The 25,043-nt window shown below is 42.0% G+C and overlaps 1 protein-coding gene and 1 long non-coding RNA gene across 7 annotated transcripts in view; one reads left to right on the top strand and one right to left on the bottom strand.

Moving 5' to 3' along the window:
* Positions 1-818: 818 nt before the first annotated feature.
* Positions 819-7,586, bottom strand: LOC129382490 (uncharacterized). Its single transcript, XR_008610579.2, has 3 exons — positions 7,037-7,586; positions 4,356-4,375; positions 819-1,109 (listed from the first exon to the last, which is right to left on the bottom strand). It is a non-coding gene; the product is annotated as an uncharacterized lncRNA (long non-coding RNA).
* A 492-nt stretch (positions 7,587-8,078) lies between these two features.
* Positions 8,079-25,043, top strand: part of Tomosyn (syntaxin-binding protein tomosyn) — a 65,883-nt gene continuing 48,918 nt past the window's right edge. For 4 of the 6 annotated variants that reach the window (XM_050171435.3, XM_050171434.3, XM_050171437.3 and 1 more), the window contains exons 1-8: positions 8,080-8,351; positions 10,219-10,316; positions 14,050-14,131; positions 14,269-14,369; positions 16,402-16,536; positions 17,138-17,201; positions 23,187-23,270; positions 24,283-24,406. In XM_050171435.3, coding sequence (XP_050027392.1) covers positions 8,214-8,351; positions 10,219-10,316; positions 14,050-14,131; positions 14,269-14,369; positions 16,402-16,536; positions 17,138-17,201; positions 23,187-23,270; positions 24,283-24,406 — 826 coding nt within the window. In that variant the 5' untranslated portion in view covers positions 8,080-8,213. Of the gene's footprint in view, positions 8,352-10,218; positions 10,317-14,049; positions 14,132-14,268; positions 14,370-16,401; positions 16,537-17,137; positions 17,202-23,186; positions 23,271-24,282; positions 24,407-25,043 lie in introns of all 6 variants that reach the window. The other 2 variants (XM_050171433.3, XM_050171438.3) reach the window with 2 other exon arrangements.

Raw genomic sequence — 25,043 nt, 5'->3', positions numbered from 1 at the left:
TCTTCCGAGAAAAAACAAAAGCTCGCCAAACATCCAAAATACGAAATAGATACGCGCTCGCGCGCCGCTACTCAAGCGCTCCCAAGCGGATAGCCGCGGATACACGGCTTTACTAGCGGCGGCAGCTCGATACAAGGCTATGTGATTCACGCTATGTGATGGTCGCGGTATCGAGAGAACACGCCGCTGACTCATTGATAAGCGTAGCGGAGCCTTGTACGATGCGGCGATAAGAGAATGCAGCCGTGTATCTTTCAATGGTTGCTTGTAGGCGCTTGAGTATAGCGGCGTGCGAGTGCGCATCTGTTTCGTATTTCGCAGGCTTTTGTTTTTTCTTGGAATAAACAACCAGGACCACTTCAGCACGAAATAAATGCTTGATTCGGAGGTTATCTAAGGTGCCCTACAACACTGTAATTAATATGATTGCGATTCAAGCGATAATTAAAAATGTTCACTAATTAAAAGCAAAAAAATAATTAATACTTCGTGATGAAAAAATACTGGCCGTAAGTGCATACGACTGCCGCTACTATGCAGTCGGTACGATTTATCTAGAGCTCTTGGGTTTTTTTTCCAAAAATATTGGTCCATGTTAACTGGGACACCCTGTATATATATGTATTTCTTTTTTCGGAGAGACTTAAGTACCCCGTCGCATTATATTTGTGGTTGCGTTATTTACGTGCAAATACGGTATATACCATGTGTCGCACGTAGTGCCACAAATTTTAAAATATGCAAATGTAACGTAGCTGGACAGAAACCAAAGTAATGTTGTTTGCCGTCGCTTGGAACAAGTCCGACTTTCGTATTTCGCCTAAATACATAATTTCATTTATTTTTATTTCGTTTATTATACTCTCAAGACCACAAAGGTATTACAGAGCTGAGTGGGGTAAAAAAAGAAAAGGTTACAAAACAACAAAGAATAAAGGAAGGCAGCAAGTGACATAGTGATGATCATGTGAAGCCCGAAGTGATGGTGTCGATTGTGGCCGTGCGAAATTGTGCGTGGTCTTCAATGACAGTCATCGCGCCGAGAAGGTGGTTCCATTCTTGACTGTTCCTGCAGGAACAAAAGACTCCCGGCAGGCTCTAGTACGACACTGCAAAAAGTCCAACTTTGTGGTGATTATCAATTCGAGGAGATGTGTAGGTTGGGGATGAAATAAGATTATCGCGCATATATGAATTCTGGAAGTATATCTTGTGAAACAGCTAGGCGAAAGCATTTGCGACGAGCAGAATGCGATGAAAGTTGCGGGATATTTTTAACAGAACTTACGCATGCCGCACGGTTATAATTGCTTAAGATGAAGCGCGATCGCATTATTTTGAACACGTTCGAGAGAGTGGCCGGGTTAGTGTTTCAGCAGGCGAATCCCAAATTGATGAAGCGTATTCCATTTTACATCTGATTAACGTCTTGTGCAAAGTTAACTTTAGTGATGACGGAGCGGAAGAAAAGTTTCGATGGATATAACCTAAAAGGCGATTACTTTTATTGATAACGCTGTGGATGTGTATAAGACAAGGAAAGTGTAGAGGTTAAATGAACATCTAGGTATCTGTAAGATGTAACGGCTTCCATGGTAGTATAGTTAAATAGGTCGGAAGAGGATGTTCACGGTGGGTTACACGCATGGTTTTGTATTTAGATGGGTTTAGTTGCATTAACCACAAGTCTCGCCAGTTACAGACAGCGTTTATGTCATTTTGCAAGATGTTAGTATCAACAGTGCCAGAAATTTCACGAAGAATAACGCAATCGTCGGCAAGAGATAAATGCTAGAAGAAATTTCATTGGGTAAGTCGTTAATGTAAATTAGAAAGAGGAGAGGGCCTAAAACTGATCCTTGAGGAACGCCCGATTCGACAGGGCGAAATAGAGAGAAGTGGTTGTTAGATGAACTGTCATCGACAAAGAAGAAAATGCTCTAGCCATGCAAGATTGCGATCAAGATTCAGTTTACTAAACTTAAAAATGAGTTGTTTGTGACATACCTTGTCGAAAGCCTTTGCAAAGTCGAAGAAAACACAGTCTGCGCATGAAACTTTATCAAGAATAAGATGAATATCGTGAGTGAACGATAGCAGTTGTGTTTCACGGGACAAACCTTTGTGAAAATCATGCTGCGCGTGTGTGAAGAATGACTTATCGTCTAAGTGCTTGACTAAATGTAAAAACAAGATATGTTCGACTGCTTTGCAAGGAATGATATAGTGAGTGAAATGGGGCGGTCGTTATGAGGTGAGCTTTTGTCGCCAGACTTGTGAAGAGGAACCACCTCGCCAATTTTCTAGTCTGAAGGGAACTCTTGGGTGCCCAAAGATTGCTGGAATATTTTTGGAAGTATTAAAGATGAGCAAACAGCAGTGTTTTTCAAAAACTTTGCGTTAACCAGGTCTGCGCCAGGGCTTGACGACACCTTCAGGTTTTTAATTAATGTTCTACCCCATGTGGCCCGATCGTAATAAAATCCATAGCCGGGTAATTGCAACTCTCTACGGTTGGAAGCACAGGATCAGGGCATAGAATGAAATTACTGCAAAATATGGAGTTCAGGATTCGAGGCCATTCAGCGTCGGGTATGGCATATTGATCCACTACAATCAGTTAAGGTTATTGTATTTGTGGAAAGATTAATAATACGCCAAAACTTTTTCGGGTCATTTGCAAGTATTGCAGGCAGAGTATGTTCTTGAAATAGACTTTTAGCAAGTTTCTTCAGCTGCTGTGTAAGCTTTATTTGCGTTACGGTAAGCATCCCACTTGGATAACGAAGCATCTCTTTTTGCGAGGTGGTACAGGAGCTTTTTCCGATTGCAAAGTAACTAATCAACACAAAAAGTATCAACTAGAAAATTGCAGATCATCTCAGTCGCGCGGCAATCTTGCTTGTTTAGCGGGCTGTCTTTCAGGCTTGGAAGAAACTGTTATGTGGCTTGTATTGAGCAACAGAAAGCTGGATTGTGAGTTTTCTTAGGATGGTTTTTGCAGTCCAGTTACTTTTTTTTTGCTTCAATGCATCAAACGGCGTTTCGTTTAAGAAGTAAGTGGAACGACTGTGCATTTTTACCGCAAGTTTGATGGCACATACCTCAAGATTACTGTGTCATCCACAGAATTATTTCCAAGTGGATAAGCAATTACAATCTCACCGGTTGCAATTTGTAAATTCCGATGTGTGTGTGCGTGTGTGACAACTTTATTGAATATCCTGAAATTTATGGCCTAGGTCTAGGCCACCTGTGTGCCGTAAGATTTATTTAGGTACCTAGCGAATTTATTAATTAGCCGGTTATGCATATCGATGACTTATCGTGCAAATAATGTCCACCTCATTCAGTAATGCAACTCAAGACTAAAATTGTGCTATCTACCAGAGGTGGTCCTTAAAGATTTTTGGCAGTTTTTGCCTAGTATAGAGTGTTTCTTTCTTTTTCTTTTCTTTTCGCGGCAGCAAATTCTTTAAAATCGCCTTTGCCAGATAGCACAGTTCTAGCCCTTCAGCTAAATTATTCGTTGATCGTTGAGGCGAACATTAGTTCTACGAGAAATCAAAGTGCCGAATTGAATAATTAACACAATTACGTTAATCAACGTTATATTTAATTAGTTTACGGCTCATATTTCAGTCTACGAATTGTAACTATATTGAGTTCGCAAAGCATATCCACTTGTTGCGAATTCTGAGGATGACACCGGTTTCGAGATATGCGGCGTCAAACTTGCGGTAAAAATGCGCTGTTCTTCTACTTACTTTTCTCAGAAAACGCTTTTATGCATTGAAGCACAAAACTAACTGGAACGCCAATGTATATCGTCGGACACATTTAGAATTAATACCTCGAAACTGTAGTTCTGAGAATTCGTTCCAAGCGATACGCCTTGCTAACTCACCGGCTACAATTCGTAATTGCTATATTTGCCGTAAGTAAATTTAAAAAATAATCAATGCAAGTCTGTTAATTATTCACTTAAGCATTTTGATTTCTCGTAGAAGTAATGTCGGTCTCATCGAGTAATTTTGATCAAGGGTTAAAATTGTGTTATCTGCCACAGGCAATTTGTAAAAAAATTGATGCAGCTAAGAAAAAAAAAACCTATATACGCGTGCATGTGCATACAGTTGACGCACACGCACATATATATAATACTGGTCGTCGCCCTAAGGGCCGCCCCTTTCCCTCTACTAAAGGGAGGAGGAAAACGCAACACAATTGAGCAGTTGAAAGTATGTCGGTGCCCCTTTTAAGGGACACTAAAGGGAAAAATGAGTTGGGCTGTATTCTTAAAACTACGCTTCTATAATTCAAAAGAAGAAGAGAAGGAAAAGGAAACCTCTTACTCTGGTGGGGGCTTGGTAAACTAGAAAAGAAGCAAAAACGAAAGTCCGGTTATTGACGCCGCCTTCTCGCACCATCTCGACATGACGTCATGAATGTTGACGGCGTCTGCAAGCTTGGGCCCGCTAAATTTGTTGTCGGTAAAGGTTGACTGTATTCGAAAGGAGCCAACTATTTAACTTGGAGAGTTTCGAGAACATTTACTTCGGCACAATGGCCCAAATACCGGTAACAATATTGTAGTGCATGACGTCACACTGACGTACCGTAGCTGACGCTTCTGAACAAATGGAAGTTCGCCCTTCATTTTCTCTTCTATAATCGACATATTGCCGCATAATTAACGAGAATTGGTTTTTGAAAGAATACGTTACATGGTCTAAACTATAATGTGCCTCTTCAATGTCACTTTAAGTGCGCCATCTAATGATTCGATAGTGCAGCCCTACTCAGCATTCGCAGCTCGTTGCTTGTGCCTACTCTTCCTTTCTATTTATTAATTTTTATTGCGATCTTTTTTTTTTTGCTTTGAGCAGTTTCCTAGCGTGGTACTTCCGATGCGAGTTAAGATCTGTCCTTGCATGTGTGCGTGGCCTGCTAGAGAACGTTCTGCAAAGCTGGCTTCTCCGTAATAGCAGGCTCTGTGGGGAGAAGCTTGCTTCTGCAACTCGTATCGTCTTACTGACGATTGAAGTCGGGTCTAGACGATTTGCACCAACCTTAGCCCACAATGGATGCACCATTCGGCGCATTGGCTTTCCGTGTGAAGAACAGTGACTCTCGTCCATGCACCTCCTCAGAGTTATTCGCTACATCCCATTGCCATCAGTTAGGACGGCCGGTGGCAGAAAGCACTGTTTGCGGCGCCTGGTGACGCGTAATTTGCCCGCTCACGGCGTGCTGAATACCGAAGTCCTGATCCAAACGCAGGGCAAGGACGCGACAAACCGTGTTCTACTGTATGCCATTTAAAGTTCCTGTCCCTTCGCTGTTAGTTACTGCAAGAATTGCCAAGGTGCCGGGGAAAAAAAAATTAAGGTAAGGGTGGGTGTGGTGGAACTAGACTGGTATGGCAGTACATTTGTATTTTCTCTGCTCGTTTGATCGCCAGAGAATGCAGTACAATTGAAGCGCTGGTTGTGTTAATTAGTCAACGACGAACGGAAGCCACATAGCTCGACCGTGATTCTTCAATAATCCCCGCCCCACTTCTCCCCACTACACACACACACACACACATTGTGCATTAGCGGTCGAATGGGAGGATCATTGATGGATAGCGACTCGCACTGGAGCGCCTCTCTTTTTCTGCTGCACACAGCCCGAGCTCTTTGGTGCTTGGCGGGCGGCACGTACCCTTCGCTCCATCGATCTGAGTTGCTGAGACGGAAACGTTGCTGGCGACATGCTGTCCACTTTCCCAACAGGCGGATCGCGACCCGTTGTTCTCTTTCCTTTTTCCTTTATTTTTCTTTCTTTTTTCTTTCGTGGCGTATTCAGAGACTGACCGCTACGCTTCAGCGCTTGCTTTGGAAACACGTCCGTTTCCTCCCCGTTCTCTATAGTTAAATGAAACATGAAAATACTCAAAGCATGGGAGAGATAAAGAGGATAAAACTAACCAAGAGACACTTGAGCAGGAAGTACTTCCTGTCGCGCTGTGCGATTGTCTAGTACGAGTCAATTTGCAACGCTGTGTACGGAGAACTACTGGCCCGATAACTATACGTATAGTATATGCACATTTCAAGGACAGAATTAACTGCGTTTTCTTCGTCTTCGTCGTCGCGCGCGCGCGCGCGCACACACACACACACACACACACACACACACACACACACACACACACACACACACACACACACACACACACACACACACACACACACACACACACACACACACACACACACACACACACACACACACACGCGCGCGCGCGCGCACGCACACGTGCATAGAGCAGCTTATCTGTAGGTATAACCTTCGCTAGCTTGTAAAATTTCACTATTGGCAGTTCCGACTGATGGTGGTAACAACTTGATTGAGATTCTGCTCAATTATGATCTGGCAGGCCCGATTCCTAGGATGGCCCCTCACGAGGAGCGACCCTTTCGGCCCAGGCAACGAGGGCTTTTTGTAGTTTTCCATCCGGCGTTCTGAGCAGCTCCTCCCACGTCTGTTCTGAGGGAGCTGGCAGGAGCGACCTGGGAGGGGGTAAGCACTCGCACCCCCAAAGAATGTGACTAAATCCCTGGAATTCTTAGTGGAGCACCAAAATTAGGATAGAAAGAAAATCGAACAAGCAAACACGCAAGTAGTACGTTGGGTTTCTTGGTAATTGTGAAACAATTACGTCGCTCACTTTTCGCTTATCGATCGGCTCTTCAGTTACATTAATTTAACAGATACAACAACAAGAAAGCCAGCTAAATAAATACACTGAACAAGTCCTCCTCGAACAAAAAGAAGCTACGGCATTGCGTTGCTATGAAAAGAGAGAGAGAGAGAGAGAGAGAAAATAGAAAACGCCCGCGTACAGAGCATTGGGTGCACGTGAAAGAACCCCAGGTGGTCGAAATTAATCCGGAGTCCGTAGTGGGGGTCTCATAGTTTTGGCACATGATGGTTTTGGCATGTAAAACACCATAATTTACATGTTTGAATAGAAATAATAAATTACCTTTCTTTCCATATCTTCTTGCGTTGGGTTGGTGAGCTGTAGTTCTGTGAAAACCGCGTTGAATCTAAAAAATAGAAAACATAGTGCCTAGTAGGAAGCTTTAAGCGTGCTCCTTTAAGAACAGAAGGGATCGCAGTTAAGCTGGACGCGGATTCGCATATGGCGCGTCGACTGCTCTGGCTGCCGCGACAAATCAGGCACATTGTTTTGTTGTTTCGCTTTGAGGACGCTCTACTTTATTTGCTCGAAAATAGAGACGAGGATATTATTTGAATTTTCCTAAATATGCATATTGATTTAGGCAGTGAAAAGACCGAGTCTTTCATTCCAACAGCTGGATGACTGCTAAAGAGTAATAATCAATAAATGAATAAACAAATAAATAAATAGAACGATATAAACGTTTGCGTTTATGCTTATATGACTAAATTGCTAATTGATACACAGTTTCTCCAAATTTTCTGACAATTCTGGCATTGCTGTATGCGTCTGAGTTTTCTCGGTACTCATCATTACTGTTTCTGCATTCCGTTCCGCGGAGTTGGAATTTTTCAAGTGCGCTAGACGCATGACTACGGCGTTCGTGACTTTTCAGCCGCGAGCCGCGCGAACGTCTTCCTGTCCCGTCTGTCGGACAATTATGCATCGTGTAGAATCGCATGGTTGAGCAAGAAGCTGAGAGTTGCGCGAGGAAATGTGTCGTTGAGCGCGCCCTAAATGCTGCCATCAAGGACGCCAGATTTAGTTTCGGTATCGAACACCCGATTTGAAATTATGGTTGTGCGCCTTCCAATTTGCAGTTGAGGCCTTGTATTGTACGCAGCCTAACATTAGACTTTTTTTTTTTTTTTTCGAAGCACCAAACACGAAAGAAACGCGGTTTCCTCGCGTACGCCAGCTATTTTCAGCGTTGACTGCATACCAAAACTAGCTGAACAGTCACGTGATGAACATCCGGGAGATGGAAGCGTTGCACCCATTGGACAACACATAACGCACCCAGCGACCCCTATTAGGAACTGAAAGAATTTTTTTCCGTAACAGTTCACGCTTCGCGAGACGGGCTGTGTCCACGTAGTTTTTGTTTTTATCCTTTACTCAGGCATTGCTTTCCGATGCACTGAGTGCAGCGTACTCATGTTTCCAGTAGGATAACGAGACTGCATCTTCATCGGGGATGCCTAGATCCGATACGAAAAAGTCTGGATTTTTCAAGGGTGTTCTCGATGGGCTACGGTCCTCGGTAACCCAACCAGTGAAACCAGAAGCCGACGTCGAAGAGACGCTCCGACCGGAACATTTTAAGGTTTCCAGAGTAAGCGAACACACATTTTTATGGACTGCACCACAGATCGTTGCGGGGACATAATTGATTTCAGTGCGCGCAGCGGTCCGAAAAAGGGGGTGTGATTTGTGTTATGACGGGAGTCGGCCATTTCATTCGCGGGTTCCTGTGTGCTTGACAAGAATCCGCCTACCACAGTAGACGCATGGATTGCGCTCGGGCTCGCGTGCGGAGAGGTGCTCGGATTGCATTAAATCAGCGCTTTCTTGGCACTACATCGAGGATGGCTTCCAGTAATGGCTCAGCCCCCGTGGTTATGCAGTATGGCATTGGAATAGCTGTTGTGTCGCGATTGTGAAAGACGGCGATGTATTCTTTAAAAAAAAAAAAAGAAAAAATCGGCCACATCACACTGACCGAAACGGTTTGCGTGCGGGTTGCGTGTTGTATTTGGCATGTAGCATGCCTTTCGCTTCACTTCTATGTCTGTGATGCATGAATTCGTGTTATCTGCGCGTAGCTGCTACGCTGTCCGGTGCCTAGCCGATACGTTTAATGCCGAGGTTGTTTCTGCAGGGCCTCGTTGCTACTTGCCCGTTTGTTTCGGTTCGCACCTTACTAGTTCATTATGTTCAGGAAAAGCAGAATTCCACTACTCGTGTAGCATTGCAACGTCATTTGCTTATAGTTTAACTGCTTCCTCACAAACGTGAAATACTCGTCCTTTTATCATGTGCCTACGCGGACAGTTTCAAGATCGGCATTTCCAACGCGGCATGACCCGTGCGTGCTTAACGTAAACGCGTAAAGGGCGGTCGCAGATGTTATAAATGTCGTAGGGGCTGGCGCGGTAGTTGATTATCGAATTTGTTCTCGATCGCCCACCGTCTTCGATCTTATATCGTGCTCGAAAATCGGCCGGTAAATTGCGAGTCGCGCCGCGTTCGTGTGGTTATACTTAGAAAGCAGCTTTAATTGGAAATGTCAATACTATGTTGCCGAGGTTCCATATATGTGGCCTAATTTCTGTTGAGCTCGTGTAAAATAGCAGGGCCCGGCCCTCAAAGCCGGTTTCTGGCTGCTAAACGTGCTGATAGCAACCTTACGACCTTTAGCAATCTGGCGTAGACGCAACACAAGTGACGCAGATCGGTTGGATTCCTGAAAGCACATTAATCATTGCAGAGGCGCGACCTTCTCTTTTCCGTTTGTTTTCTGTGCACGCCACAATTTTGTTTGAAGAACCTGGGCATTTTTCTATATCTTCCGAGTTTGGGAGTTAACACGCGAAAAAAACTACACATTTCTCCGCGAATATCGTGTAAATTTTCAGTCGAATCACAAAATACCAGTCGCAGTGCGCACACGATGTGCCATGCGAACATTAGTTCGTTGCCCGCTCACTGGGGCTTACACACAACGGAACGTCATCACACTTAGTAAACAAATGATCATAATGCAGTCATTGGTGAACTAGCAATCATAATACAGCTTGAGTTTGTTTAGTCCTTATGGCTTTATATTAAATGTATCACTTTTGTTTCATTGCTAGAATAGGGATTCAAAGTCTAGACCAGGCACACTTTAACATGCAAAAGTTTCTTAGCATAAGTTGAGTTTGGCTTTGACTAACTGATTTGCGCTTAGTTTTCATCATGGATAGGTGAGCATTTGATGCTTTCAGATTTGTCAGTTCTGTACTGGGTACATTACTCGGCAGACCTTGCTTAGCTGAAATTGTGGGGTCAAAAGGGGTACATGAGAGGAGAAATGCACTGTCTCTGAAAATTAATTTTTTGGATCCTCATTCTGATGTAGTGGTCAAAAGCAAACAGAAGAGGGCTTGCCCACTTGTTAAAGCACTCACTAAATTCCTATTTTTCTTCTTGTCTGGCAGACTGTACGCCATGGATTTCCTTTCCAACCAACAGCATTGGCATTTGATCCTGTGCAACGGATACTTGCCATTGGAACAAAAAACGGCTCTTTGAGGTTGTATCCTTCGAGTTGTGGGTACATTCTATCTTTACTGAGTGAGCATATGAGGACTTGCACTTCGCATAAGTGCAGCAAAAATTAATATTTTAAATGGTCTGCATCAAAGCACCACTTCTGTTTATCACCTCCAAGTTTTATGTTTAAAATGGAGCCAAGACTGCATTTTATGTTTTGCAGATGATACGGTGAACATGATTACAAAGTGATATTTCATGGCGGTGTTCAAATGGGAATCACCTGCAACGCTGTACTTCTTTAATATCTGGGCATGGTATTGAACAGTTGTTATATATTACTACACAGCTTGTTTTCTATTTTTTCCACACCAGCTTTTTAAGCAGTTGCAGGCAAATGGATGTGCGGCAGGGCATTGGCCACATCTTGAAATATTCCAAGTGTTTCCATCTTGTGTGATACTTGTGGTAACATTGTGGACGCTTTGATGGCTTATTTCGTGAATACATATGGTATTGAGCCAACTGCCCAGAGCGACAGATTGAAAATGTTGGACGGATGTTTAAGCTCAAATATAAATTCTGTATGTGGACATTTTTAAACATGGAGGGGTGTCAGCTGTAGCACTTACTACAGACGGCACTGTGTGTAAGCAAATGGCTTGTGTAGCGGGTGTATGTCAAGTGAATGCTAACACTCTCCATTGAAAGTACAAACACCGTGTTTGTGTTCTGAGCTGTTTGGCACACTTCTTCACAACCTTTGGGAATTTTGTATGTAAAAAGCTTTGCTGTACTTAAGCTAGGTTCTGTTTGCACCACCTAATTTGTTTCTGAAGCACGCACTTATAATTTGCCTGTTATGTTCATTTTGTGAGTTTCATTACTTTTTCCATTGCCTTGTTTTGTCCATGTTTCAGTGTGTTGTATGATTTCCTTGTGTTCATGCACTTTGTTTTGATTTAATAAATACTTGTGTGTTATGTTTCACAGTTCGTGGTGTGTCATTAATGAACTCTTAACATTTTATTGGGAGTAGGCTTTTATTTGAAAGAACTTGCGGTCACAATAGTTCATTTACTTCTACCTTGCTTGAGTGGTTTAAATGTATTTGAATTATTGAACTGGCATTACATTGCATACTTTAGCGGTGCCTGCACTGCGGTCTAAATCATCAGCACCTGTCTGTAACTCGTAATGCTGTTCATTTTAATGAACGCCCCAATATTGTGCATTACATCAGCTGCAATAAGTCCAATTAGTCTCCATCCCAGACCACAGTTTAAACCAGTACAGACCTGCTTAAGCCGGTAAATATAGACCAGTTGGACTGAACAAATTCTTTTGACTGTATGTAGTGTCAGCACAGTGCTGCAAATGAAATATGTTGTGTAGAATGTTAAGTATGCAGAAATCTGCACTGAGAGGCTTTTGTTCTTGCTTTACTAAAAAAAAAAAAATATGCAAGCTGGGAATTTCCTAGTAGCTATTGCATGTTTATTTTCCTCTTTTCTTAATGTTATGTTCTTTAATACCATAATGTTTATCAGAATTTGCCTCAATTTATTCTAAATATTGGCTTGCTATGGGAACATTTGTTTAGCATTATAAGAATGCAGAGGTTGCTGGATCAGGTAGGTATACACACACAGTTGCTGCCCACGGGGATCATCGTGGAACATAACTTGTCATAAAATCCAACCATAACACGTATGCAGCTTAGTAGCTTACTGTGTATGTTATATAAGCTATAGGTATGTCAAATTTTAGTTTGGGTGAACAGTGAGCTTACTTTGTGCATCTTTGTTGAAATTATGCTGATGGGCACATACATGCTTCACTTCGGTTAACTGTGGCAGGAAGAATTTGGGTAGATGATTCTTCAATTGTACATTTTTTTAAAAAACTAAGCTTTAACTGGAAGAGCATGCTACAATTTTTTATGTTCTAAATTTTTTTTGCTGTACTACAGGCGCAATATTCTAGGGCAATGGTATTCCTCGTTCTTGATTAACCCTTTCAGATGCTGTACACACAATCCTTATGTCAAGTTAATGCATCAGAAGCAGAACTACTGATGAAAATAATATTTAGAATGTGTTGTAATCATCTTGAAACCATTCTGATTGTACATGTGCTACAAGTCTGTATAATATGTGTAAAGTGTTATTGAAAATACTGGGTCTTTTCTTTCGGTGTCAATATGTCGTCGTGTAGCAGATTTACTTAAATTTTTTTTCGCAATGTTTTACATCTGGCATATTTACATGGTTGGATAGGCACTTTTCAAGTGCACTAAGCATAAAATAGATTGTGTTACCACGAGAATTCATATAGAGTATATATTCTGTAAAATTGATGGAACTATTTGAAGAATTCAAAATTTCTAATTTGTTCTAAAGCTGTACTTGTTTTAAGATTCTGAAGGTACAAGAAACTTGGTAAAACTAAAATATTAATGTAAATAAATTAAATAAATTGGCACATGGAGGGGAAAGTTAGTTTTATGTGCCAATAACCTATTTGCATTGTATTGAATCAGTCAACTATGTGGTGCCATTGACAGATGAAATACGAACTGTGCACCATTTAGACCAGCTTACCACAAATGCTTGAGGTCATCTTGTCATACTGTAGTTTTTTTATTTCTTGTCCTTGTACGTCCCGTTATCGAAATTAGGCCCATGGAATAGTGATTGCCTACGATGTGCTGATGCAATTAGCTGCATATTGTGATCAACAAATTAAACCTGGTTCATGCACTTCAGCCATACGATGAAAAATCTGCAAGTTCTTCATTAACTTGTGTTCTTTTTCACGGCTTCATAAAAGCAGTGTTTAACTCAACAGAGTTCAAATCATCAGCTTTCTTTTGATCAAACTCAATTGCAGCCTTCTGTCTGCACTGTATAAATTTTAATCATCTCATTTGTACTTTTCTTGTCACGTGGTAATTACCTGAAAAATTTTCCCAGTTTTGGTAAGTGCAGTAAAAAGTGTATAATGGAGTAGAAGGGGGAGCCAGAAGTGCATCATTATACTCATTACTTCATTAAGTACATTGTTGCTTGTACTACTGCAATATGAATCTCTAAGAGGATTTCAAAGGGAAGTTCACTTTGTTATATCCATTATTTTGTTATATCTCATTTTGTTAGAATGAGGTTTACTCTGCTACCATACAGGGCAATCAAGAATGCCTGTAATTAAATAAAAAAAGCTGGGCAAGTTGTTTATGCATATTTATGAATGGTGCAAAAGACACAAGATAGCATATCATTGATCCGAAGTGAAGGCGCGACAACGATGGTGGACGAAGGAGGAACACACACGCACAGAGGGCGCCTTCCAACAATGTTAAATCAGGAAAGAACACCACTAATTTATACACGGAGTGCAATCACAGTTTCTCAGTGCGCATTCAAGTTCAGGTAAAGCAATTCTTTGCGTGATAGTGATATGGATGCAACACTTACGCACTTGTGTGTGTTTGTGTTCCTTCTTTGTCCACCGTCGTCGTCGCGCATTCACTTGAGATCATGCTTAACCAACATGCCCAACTATCCATCCTAATGTTGCACATCTTTGTCCGGACTTGTGGCTCATTTTCTGAGAAATGTACACATTAGGGTCAACAGTATGAAACAAGCATGCATGCTGCTGGTTATGCACAAAGTACAGTAAAGGTATGTTTAGTTCACTGCTATTGGTTGGCATATGTTCACATGATGCGCAGTTTGTTTTGTAACTGAACCTTGACTCGTGATGTCCCAAAGATTTGGCAGACCTGGTGTGGATTGTACCATTCAACATGTGTTGGAGTATGCTGTGATACAGATTTTATTTTTGGTGAATGAGGTGAGGATTTTCACTTATTCAGCACGTTTGGAAAAAAAAAAAAACTGTGTGTAAGGAGGAGCTGTAGTTATAGTGTGGGAGTTAGATCACTGCGGTACCATCCGCCCTTAATGACTGCGTGTTAACTTTTCATTCAGGGTGCTCTGATTAGCGTGTGTGCAGATGATACCCTCCACCTCTGGAATCTACGCCAGAAGAAGCCTGAGGTGGTGCACACACTCAAGTTTCAAAAAGAACGGCAAGTCCCAATTTTTCCTGCTTATTTTTTTACATCTAGTAATGACATTTGAGGGGTGATTTTCATTCAAAATATGCACTGGTTCTTGAGAGGTGCTGTGTCGGTGGACCATCTGGAGTTCTCTAATGGGACGCTAATAAGAGAGGTAGTTTGAGGTTTAACGGTCAATTACCCTTCTGCGCAACTAGGCTAGGTGAGCCAGAAAAGACAAAAGACTGGTGGTCATGCCACTATGAAGTTCCTGCACCAGCTCGCCCCTGACATCACAGATTTCGACGGTGTCTGCTTCAGCCTAGTTAATTGTTTTATTGGCAGAGACGGACCATATTGTATACTAACGGAGCCAGAGATTGTACTTGGCAAGTCTCTGAAACTTTCACTGAGCCACAGTGTCCCAAATATAAAGAAATACTTTGAAACCCATGGACTTCAAACTGATGTACCGGTGGTGGCATATCAGAACGAAATCCATGAAGCAAAACATTGGCCTTTACTTTCTCGCCTATTAATCAACCTATTACCATAAAATTAACAAAAGTAGAGTAGTGAAAGAAAATTTTATCCATACAAACTGAATTAATGTTTCTGTTCAGTGTCTCTTTAGTGTGCATCTAAACCTAAGTACTGTGGGAGACACAGACGGTTTTTCTTTTTTTTTTGCATTTCAAAATATGAGGATGCAGTTGCCACAGCTAGAAATGAACTTGCAAACTTGTGCAAAACGGTGGAATGCCATAGCCGTTTAGCTGTGCTTGCGTCTTTTAATGCTTATTGGTACTGGAGGATTTATTCGGTTGGGCACAGATAATAAAGGAAAATTCGCTTGCTTCAAGGTAATTTGTAGAAGTTGTACTAACTGCCTGTGAAAAGTAAAATTTACCATTCACATGCACGTAGTAGAGCGAGAGTGCACATAGTAAATGGACGAAGAGGTGTGTTTGGACTCTGGCGCAAACTGGTTTCCTTCTTGGTTTCTGGTGGGCCAGTTCTTGCAAGTACATTGTGTATGTTTCTCTACACGTAACAACATGAAGGGAACCACTTCAGCCATTCTTAAGATGAAGACATGCCACCTGGGGAAGAATTGGTCCTTGTCGGGAATTCAAAGTTTTGACTGCCACTAGTCTGGAGCGGGTACTGTAACAAAAGGGCTAACTAGGGTGCTAGCAGATGGTAACGAAAGTACAAATTAGACAGCTTTGATGTGTTTGAAGCATTGAGTGTACAGTCGAACCCGGGTATATTGAACCCACATATAACAAATTATTGTATATAACAAACAGCAGTAAAATGCCCTTGAAAATGTTTGTATAAGGTCTTTATTTTACATATTGAATTGCCCATATATCGAACTTTCTTGTGATCCTCTTCAGATTCGATACATCCGGGTTTGACTGTATTAACCATATGGGTTCTACACATATCTTCTGGTGCAGTCTCTCTCTCTTTCTTTAATTAAAGAAATGGGGATCCCTTTGCGAAAACCTTCACCTTTTGCAGGTAGCTACCGCACATACTTGGTCAGTACAATTCATACTGCTCCCTTGTTGGTTTTCCGGGATTTAGTCTGTTGAAATGATTAATTCAGCCCCAGCCTTCATAAGGTGCTCTCTGTTTCTGCGACCAGTACCAGAAGAAGCCTAAGATGATGCACGCGCCCAAGTTTCAAATGCAATGGCCACTTGTTGTCAACTCATGGTAAAGTATTGTAACTATTGGTTGTTTAGATGAGCTGCATGCACAAGAATAGTGGATTGTGGCTGCTTGTACAAAGCTTATCTTGCACAGACAGCAGTGCTTAATCTGTAGACAGTATCCCAACCCCTTGCTGTGGTGTTCGTTAGAGGTGAGGTGGAGCTGTGAGATTTAAGACCAGTAAAACTATGCCTGCCTTCAAGTCTGTAATTGACAACCAAAAGAACCATTGATGATTGTGTAAACCATTTCTCTTTTGCATTTTCTTTGGTGAAGAAGATAGAATGGAATGTGCCGACGTTCAGCCAACCCTTTCTCTCTCCTCTTATTTTCCTAGGATCACCCATTGTCACCTGCCGTTCAGGAGCAAATGGCTGTACATTGGCACCGAGCGTGGTAATCTGCACGTAGTGAACATAGAATCGTTTACTCTTTCTGGCTACGTCATCAACTGGAACAAGGCTATAGAATTGTGAGTGTGCTTGTCAAAGATAACTGAGATGCTTCGTGGATTTCTAGATTACACTTTAATAACGATGACTTCATGTGGCTATCTGGCTTTTGCTTAGTAGAATATTCTTGGAAGGATGCAGTTTGTCTCCCTGAAGTGGCAAAAGCTATAATAGCAGAGGCATTGAAAGTAATCAAGCAAAAGTGTAGCCATAGTAAGATTGGCGGGGTCTTTTATATGTAACAGCTCTCTTGTGCATCACAGCACACTTGTAAATCTCTTGCACAATTTGTGTAGCCATTCTGGAACTGTACAGTCAAGTGACTTGCATCTCGCTTTTACACATTCTGCTGATGTCATGTGGTCTTAAGTTCCTGTAAAGTACAGTGTGGCACAGAACTTGGGATACCTTTTGTATGTCAGTGGGAGTGAACTGGCGGCACTTTATTTCATTGCAACACAAGAAAGTGTACGAATTGGGGACATGTCGGAAAGTTATTATGAAGTGCAGTTCAGTTGCGGTGTCTGGCGCTTGCAGTAAAGAAGTTACTGTATGTGGTTCTGCCTCCTCACTGGAAAATGGTGTGCAGAAGCAAGCTCATTATATGCTCCATCTATGCAGATCTCGTAAGACGCATCCTGGCGCAGTTGTTCACGTCAGCGACAACCCTGTGGACTCCAATAAGGTCAGTTCTGCTTTTTTTGCTCCTGTTCTTTTACAAGCTCACTTTTCCCCCATTTGATTTTTCTGATTTGCTTGTGCACATACCTCGCTCGACTCCCTTGGGAGATGCTGAAGTGTGATTGGCATATTGCCATACCGTCTTACGATGACCAAAAGGAGAACAAGGTGATAGCCGGAGCCAACGTTTCGACGAGTGGACTTGTCTTTTTCAAGGCGACATATGATTATAGCGGACTTGTCTTTTTCAAGGCAAAAGCATATGTTGCCTTGAAAAAAGACAACTCCACTTATTGAAATGGCTCTGGCTCTGACCTTGCTCTCGTTTTGTTCATCGTCTTGAATGAACATCTCCGGCTTTCTCTGTGTTTTCCCTGGATTCATGCCACCTTACGTCCCTTGGAGCTACAGCTGTCCCTTGTAGCTCTACTTTCTGAAATACGTTAATCAGTTTGCTGTTGCTAACAGTTGATCAGTGTGATATAATATATTACTATGGATTTCCCCTTTTTATTTGTCCATTTTCATATTGTTTTGCAAGCTGTGCCTGTAGAGTGAGCAGCTCTACAAAGAAAGCTGGGCTGCAATGACATTAAGATGCAACCTGGCCTAAAAGAAGTTTTAAAATCAGCACCCACTTCCCATAAATTAATGGAATGGTTAGTCGTAGTCAACCATTGTACCCATGGTCAATGGATGGCACCCTGCAGAAGTGCTTGACAAGTGTCATTCTGCTAAGCTGTTTCTTTTTGCTGTCATACAGATATTGGGATAAAGAAAAGTATGTTGTGTATATCAAAATGTGAGGGAAGGTCTTAATGTCTAAGTTGGCTCATGTGATTCATTTGCGGGAAGAAGCTGTTGAAACCAAACTTTTGGGTGGAGCTGTAAATACTTTTAACACCTCCTTGTATGTGTTGAATTTGTGTCTATCTGGGGCTGATGACCTGCATTGTTGCTGGAAGAGTGAAATGGGATGTTATCAGTTAATGACACCAGAAACAAACACTAAGAACTCTTAGCTTCACTGCCTAATGAAGGCATGTCTGTACAAAGTGTCAGAACTGGCATCGTCATCCAAAGGTCCTGAATATGGCTAGGATATGCTTTACGCATTATGCCGTCTTTGATATTGCAACATGGCAGGAACTGCTTTTAGTGTAAATATATGCAAGCTCAAAAGAAACTTGATTTTTGGGCAAACCTATGCCGGTAAAGTGGGTGGAGCACTTCGCAGTGGCAAAAGTTATGCATGTTGTCAATGGCCATCAAATCGAGAGCCACTGTTGACATGGCCACGACTAGAATATTGTGGTATGATCTGACTACCTGTTATTGTAGCACATTCAGCAAGTGAGCCGGGCATGGCACCATGTGACATGCCTGGTGTCATGTCTGACAGTTAGAATGCATCCCACTTTGAGGCATGAAAAATGCAATTCTGCAGCATATGCAAATGACATGTGGCAGTGTTAACAGTCTGTGCTGAATCTACCATCTGCTTGTGACTGCGTATGGTGTCTTGGTCTGTGTCTGAAACCTTGCTTGCATGGCTGGTGACGCTTACCATAGTGCACACGGATTGTACTTTTCTGCAGACTTTTTCCCAATTGTGTATATTGTATGCAAAATTTTTACATGGGAGTTATGACCACTAAATTAAATTGGACTTTTTTTATCTGGCTGTTGGGACACTTAGCATTTTGATTAGGATCTTGACAGTGTTCTAGCCTGCCTAGTAGTTAAGCAAGTTAAGCAAGAAAGTGCTGGCATCATTGCTGCAAGGGTATGTCAAATGCCAACTTGGGCTGAAAATGTCACATCACAGTTCACTAGAACTGATAGTGTTTGCTGTTAAGATGTCATCGAGTTACCTTTGATCAGTGTGTCATGTCTGCCCTGAGTTTCTGTTTCTTATTTGTAAGATGCAACAGGAAAAATTTAGATGACCTCTAACAGTATACCATTAAGCCTAGTCCCACCTGTTCCTTGGCAAATCCCCCACAGTAGGTATGAGCCATACTTGAAGAAAAACCAGCCAACCTGCATCAATGACCATTTGATGACCAGTAAGCTTATATTTAGCTGTATTAAATAAAAAAAGATATTTTGTTTAGTGCTACCCCTGTCTCCTTTTTCTAAGCATTCTGGCACAGAAGGAATGTAGGTGTTATTTGCTTGTGGCTACTGTGTAAAGATAACTCATTCCAGTTGGCATTGCTTTCAAAAGTTTTTGTGGCTTGTGGTTGTTCAGTTATTAATATTCAATAATTTCCCAGTAAATTAGCCTTATGGGGCATTTATGGTACAGATTGCTGGAATGGAAGCCTTTGCTGCTCAGATATGGTCACAGGAAGCCTGCCTTGAAGCACTAAAACTCATCTTTGTAGCGGCCCTTGAAACCCGTCTTTCTCAAACACTTAAAGCCCACATTTTTAAGTGCGCCACGACACAAAAAATTTGGGCGTATTGTTGCCGTGCTGCTTTTGCTCTCAAACTACGCAGTTGTTCCACTTGCAGTGACAGAGATGAATTGCAAAAGAGCATTGTGCATTGTGTGTGTGCCTGAGGCTCTGCATTGGGTAGTTGGCTGAGCACACATTCAGGCCTTTTCCCACATGCACGTGTGGTTGCGCGCATGCATATTGGCACGATGAGTAGACGCCAGTGTGACTGTGAGGCACCTGACCAACTCTCTTTGTTCTCTTTTATTGTGCACTAGCGGAAATGCTTCACAGTCGCGTGTGCTGGTGGAATCAGTTGTTCTCGCATTGAGGAACCAAGGGGAGCAGTTGGCCGAACATATGTTTATTGCAGACCTGGGCAGGACGCAGCTGATCGGTTGCTTGCAGTCCTCTTTTCTGAAGCATCTGGCCATTTTTGCATGTGTACATTGAAAGTGAAATAATCAACTGTATCTCCGTACCTGAAGTATCCTTGAGGTACTGTAGGGAGCTCACATGCTTGCATGCTACATAACTATAACTGAAAAATTTACAGTAAAATTCAAAACTTCTAATCTGTTCTGTATATCCTTAACGATGCTGAAGGTGCAAGAAATGCGTCAAAATGAATTTACAGCATGCAGATTTAATTGGCAACTAGAGAAGGTGTTGTGATCACAATGCACTCCTACCAGTAACAGTAACAAACAAACGAAAATTTGTTGAACGTGAATAGAATTTTAATCAGCAGATAGGTCTGGCCTGCGAAATCAGTCCCAGTGCCTCATGCCGCCCCTCAAGAAACATGAATTCCTGCCACAGATTCTACACAGGCTATCTGGCAGACATACAGTTGTGGAGGCATGATGACTAGAAGCGAATTTTATCAAAGCACACAAAATTCAATCAATCAATCAGTCAAGCAATCAAAAGCTTTATTTCAGTTTTACAGAAAAAAGTATGGTTGATGAGAAAAAAGCTTAGTTGACTGCCACTTGATAGGCCTCACTAATTCTGATGTTTGATTTTACGCTTATGTCTTTTTTGCTAGTGCCACCGAATTGATGTTTTTGCACGTATTGCTATTTCATTTATTTCTTAAATCTCATTACATTACCTCGAGAGCATTGCAACGAGAAAGTGTAAAGGAATAAGTAAATATGACACCTTTTGTGCCTATGACGTATACACATTTGCTTAATTGTAGCTTGACAACAACTACACACACAAGTGAATACTGAACCACGTAGTGGGCTTGGCTTGGAATCAGCTAGTGTTTCGTTTTTACTGTATGTATGAACCACTACATGATTGGTCATGTAGTTGTGCAAGAAACATGGATAATTAAGCATATTTAGTAATACTAACAAAGTGCTCTGGTGTCTGTATTGAGTGTAGGTAGAAGAGAAGTGGGACAACGGGGATGGAGTATTTTTCTTTTTCAAACACGTCAGGTAAACACTTGTAATGTGTCAACAACCGAACTAAACCTTTTTCATTTGGGCCTCACTTTCATGAGAACCCAGGCACATCTCATATTTCCACTTATCCTTGCCAACAAGAAAATTATGACAACGCATCTAGTATTTTTCGAATAGTTGCAAGTGTGTGAGTAGTGGGTGGCAATCTGTTTGAAGTGGGCATTATTTTACGAAGTATCTAGTTTGCTTTCACCTGAAAAGGGTATCTTGAAGAAACTGAGAAGGTCAATCCAGGGTTTCATTTTTTTTTTCTCATTGCCAGGTGTAGCCTTATATTTTGTGAGAAGAGGTCTCGACATCTCTATAATAAAATTGTTTAAAATGGTGCTTAGCTAGACCGGTTAGTTCATATCAGCTGGAAATAAGAATGCTGAGGAATTATGAGTGCAAGAAGATCAGGACAGAGCAGCATGTTGTGCTAAACTTTTACTGTTGTCCCATTTGAACACAGTTTTCACTCAGTTGCAGTAACATATTGTTAAGTAAGGCTAGGGCTGTAATCATTTAAGGCTAAGCTGTAGCCATCATTTGGTAATTCACTCATTGATTCTCCACTTTGGCAGATTTCTTCCCACACATATAGTAGAAACAAGTCTCCTGCAGTCCCTAAGATCATACAGAATCACCTCAAGCGCACTCCTTACCCTTCTACTCTCACCATGTTTTAAAGAGACTGCGGGACCAGAGGCCTTCACATTTTATCTTTGCAGTTCTTCATCGGGAGGATATCCTTTAGATATTTCTTCATAAAGACTTCCGGTGGGAGCAGCCAACTTGACCTGTTCTGTGGAAGCAACCAAATGAAATTATAACAAAGCTTTATATATGGCAGATGGCTTAAATGATACAAAGGCTACTCATGTTAGGAGTTGTTTGTTGTGTGGGACCAACCAACTTATGTTCAGTGTGTTTTTTCCTCTTTGTTTCTTTGCTTGTTTCTCCCCCCCCCCCCCCCCCCCCTCATTTTGTGTGTCTTTCAGTACATTAAGTATCAGCAGCATTTCGGCCTAGCTTGCTGAAGCATGTTGCTCAGCCTGTAGGGGGGACCCAGAGTAGCGTATCCCACCGCTGTCATACAGTTTTTGCGACTGTGTCCAAGCAGCCATTACGGTTCCGTGGCTCATGATGTGTCAGGTGCCGGATGATTGAGGGGTCTGGGGTGACATCCAAGAGATGAGAAAAAGGGTTTATTTATAAATTTGCATGATGAGAGTTTACATGTAATAGCACAAGTATGAGTACTAGTATGAGCATGAGCACAAGTAGGAGCACCCATACGACTAGGAGCACCAGTACGGTTCGCAGGACACTCCCACAACGCTCAAGATCTGCTTTTTATGCCTTTCTTTTTCTCCTTTCTCTCATCGGGAAAAATCACTGTTCTTCTTGGCCAACCACAATCGCTGAACTGTTAGCCAAATTCGGCCCATCACGTTGCATTGTTCTGCCGGGCTGTGCTTCCAATGTTGCACGTTCGCCCTTGCATGTGAGGCAACGACATGGCAAACTGGGAACTTGTTGTCAAAGTTGTTCCCACCGAAGTCCTCGATGTTGGCCCCTTTTATCAATTAGTGGTCCATAGTGACTGGCCGCTTGTCAAGGACAGGTTTGAGTAGAGTGGTCTTCAAGTCTTTGCTTCCATGAAGAGCGGCGGCTGTTGTCACCTCGACACGAGTGCCTTTGTTTGCGTGTCAAAGTCTATGTTAGTTCCAGTCTAGTCCAGGTGGGTGCTCGTCTCACTCATTAGCTTTGGTTACGTTGATCTAGTCGCCAGCTCTCTGGTCCCGAGAAAGCAATGATGCAGCGTGAAGGGCCTTTCATAGCTACATGCTCGCCGGTGAAGCATTAATCGTTGAGAAAGGAGGCCGGGTATAACAATGCTAAATGCCAATCGTAACAGGTCCCACATTGTCTATCACATAAGAAAGGATGTTGGGGAGTGAATTGCAGCTGAGTTCACGTGTATTTGTTACACATTTAGGTAGAGCTATTGCGACATTTATGCATTTATGTTACAGAGCTGTGTGTCATTATGCTCCTTTCTTGTTTTTCTGAAATGTGCAGCTGCTGGTTGGCTTTGAGACGGGAGCACTGGTTCTCTGGGACTTGCGCAACCGTTCTGCCGATGCAAGGTTTCAGCACTCTGAGGTAATGCGGCATGACAAGATGGGATGTAGGTCTTGATTATGAAAATGCTCCACTTGACAACAAGGGAAGCTTAGCTTGTAACAAGGTGCCAGTTGAACAATTTTATAGACATGCGCTTCTAAAATTCAGCTTTGAAAACGACTTACCCAAATGGTCAAATCAATAGAATTCCGCTGTGTTGACCACTCGGGGGAATGAAACTCACGTGCAATTCAAAGGTCGGCTTGCCAAAGTAATGTGACAGGTTGATTATACAACCATTGCAGTGTGCCACATAAGCAGCGAAAATGTCAGATTTTTAAAGGCTCGTTGAGACATTAGGTTTGTGCCATCTACACCCCAGTTCAACTCGCAGAAATGAAAATGGTGGCTGTACATTGCGATGCTGAGCCTTTGCAGCATGCCTAAAGTGCACTTACTGCTTTAACACGCCCATTTAGCAACTCTTAGTCTTATTCCACCGTCCTGGCAAGGCGATGTCAAGTCTTTGGAAGTTTTGCATTCATTCTTTGCTATGCTGCACCAAGCTTTCAGGAAGCAGTCACGTCACATCAAGAATCAATCGTGTGTATAACTTACGTGTCTTACTCATCCTGCAACGACTCATTCTCATACATTTTGTCTGCCTGGATGAGTGAGAAATGATGTAAAATATCCAGCAATGTCCACTCACTACCATTACACAATTTTTTTAATGCTGTAAGATTTTTTCCTTGACTTGTACTTTTGCACTGTTTGCATCTTTGTTAAATTGAACTATTACACTACCTGTCTGTTATCTTGTATGTACCCACCACTGCATTAGCCCTAACAAGGGGCTGTAGTATGCAATAATAGGCAAATAAGTAAAAAAAAAAAACAAATATGGTCAGTTGTTGAAATGAATGTTGAGCTCTGGAGTTGCTTAGCCAAGGATTTCTTTGCTTTCTTATGTGAATAAAACAAAGCGCTTCTATGTGGAGGTTGCATGCTGCTCACGTAAGCTGTTTTTTTTTTTTTTTTTTTGTAACAGGCTCTTCATTCTGTGGCATGGCATCATGAAGGCAAGCAGTTTATGTGCAGCCACTCTGATGGCAGCCTCACAACGTGGAACATACGAGTTCCTGCCAAACCGATGAACATTATCTTCCCGCACGGTAAGATCTGTCATGCATGTCAACGTTGTGCCAGCTTGGCTGGTCCCTATATTCATTGATAACCTAAAAGTGCAGAGGCAGACATGCCACTGTCCAACTCTGAGAGAATTTGTCTCAGGATATCTACCATCAGAAAAACCTGAAATTTTAAGGGATGTTTTGGTTCTGGAAAATGATGAAAAAAAACTCTGGCTGGTTTGAGTCAAGGAAATTAGTACCTACATTGGTTATGATGAAGATAGTACTATGCCAGAAGGAGCGAGATTCTCAACTGAACCTATGCAATCTGCAAATAATTGTGTTCTTTACCGGTTTTGTGAGTGTGAACCTAACCAGGTGGTTATAATATTGTGAAACATGTTCAGTCAAATATGGGAGTGCTTCCCACCTGATTTACTGCTTTTTAAAAATTTATTTATTTACAGTACACCCTGCAGCGCCGAAGCATTATAGCAGAGGAGTGGGTACAACATGAAGTGACTAGCACGAGAATATAATCACACGAAAGGGAGGGATGAAAAAGGAGCAATGCATAAGATAAAAAAAAAGTACATGAATAACAGTACAAGAAAAAAAATGTTCATTCAGCCTGCAGTCGTTGGTTTGGAAGAAGATTGCAATTACAAATCATTGATTA

Source organism: Dermacentor andersoni, chromosome 6, assembly GCF_023375885.2.
Source record: "Dermacentor andersoni chromosome 6, qqDerAnde1_hic_scaffold, whole genome shotgun sequence".
Taxonomy (NCBI): Eukaryota; Metazoa; Arthropoda; class Arachnida; order Ixodida; family Ixodidae; genus Dermacentor; species Dermacentor andersoni.
This window is presented reverse-complemented; position numbering and strand designations above follow the sequence as displayed.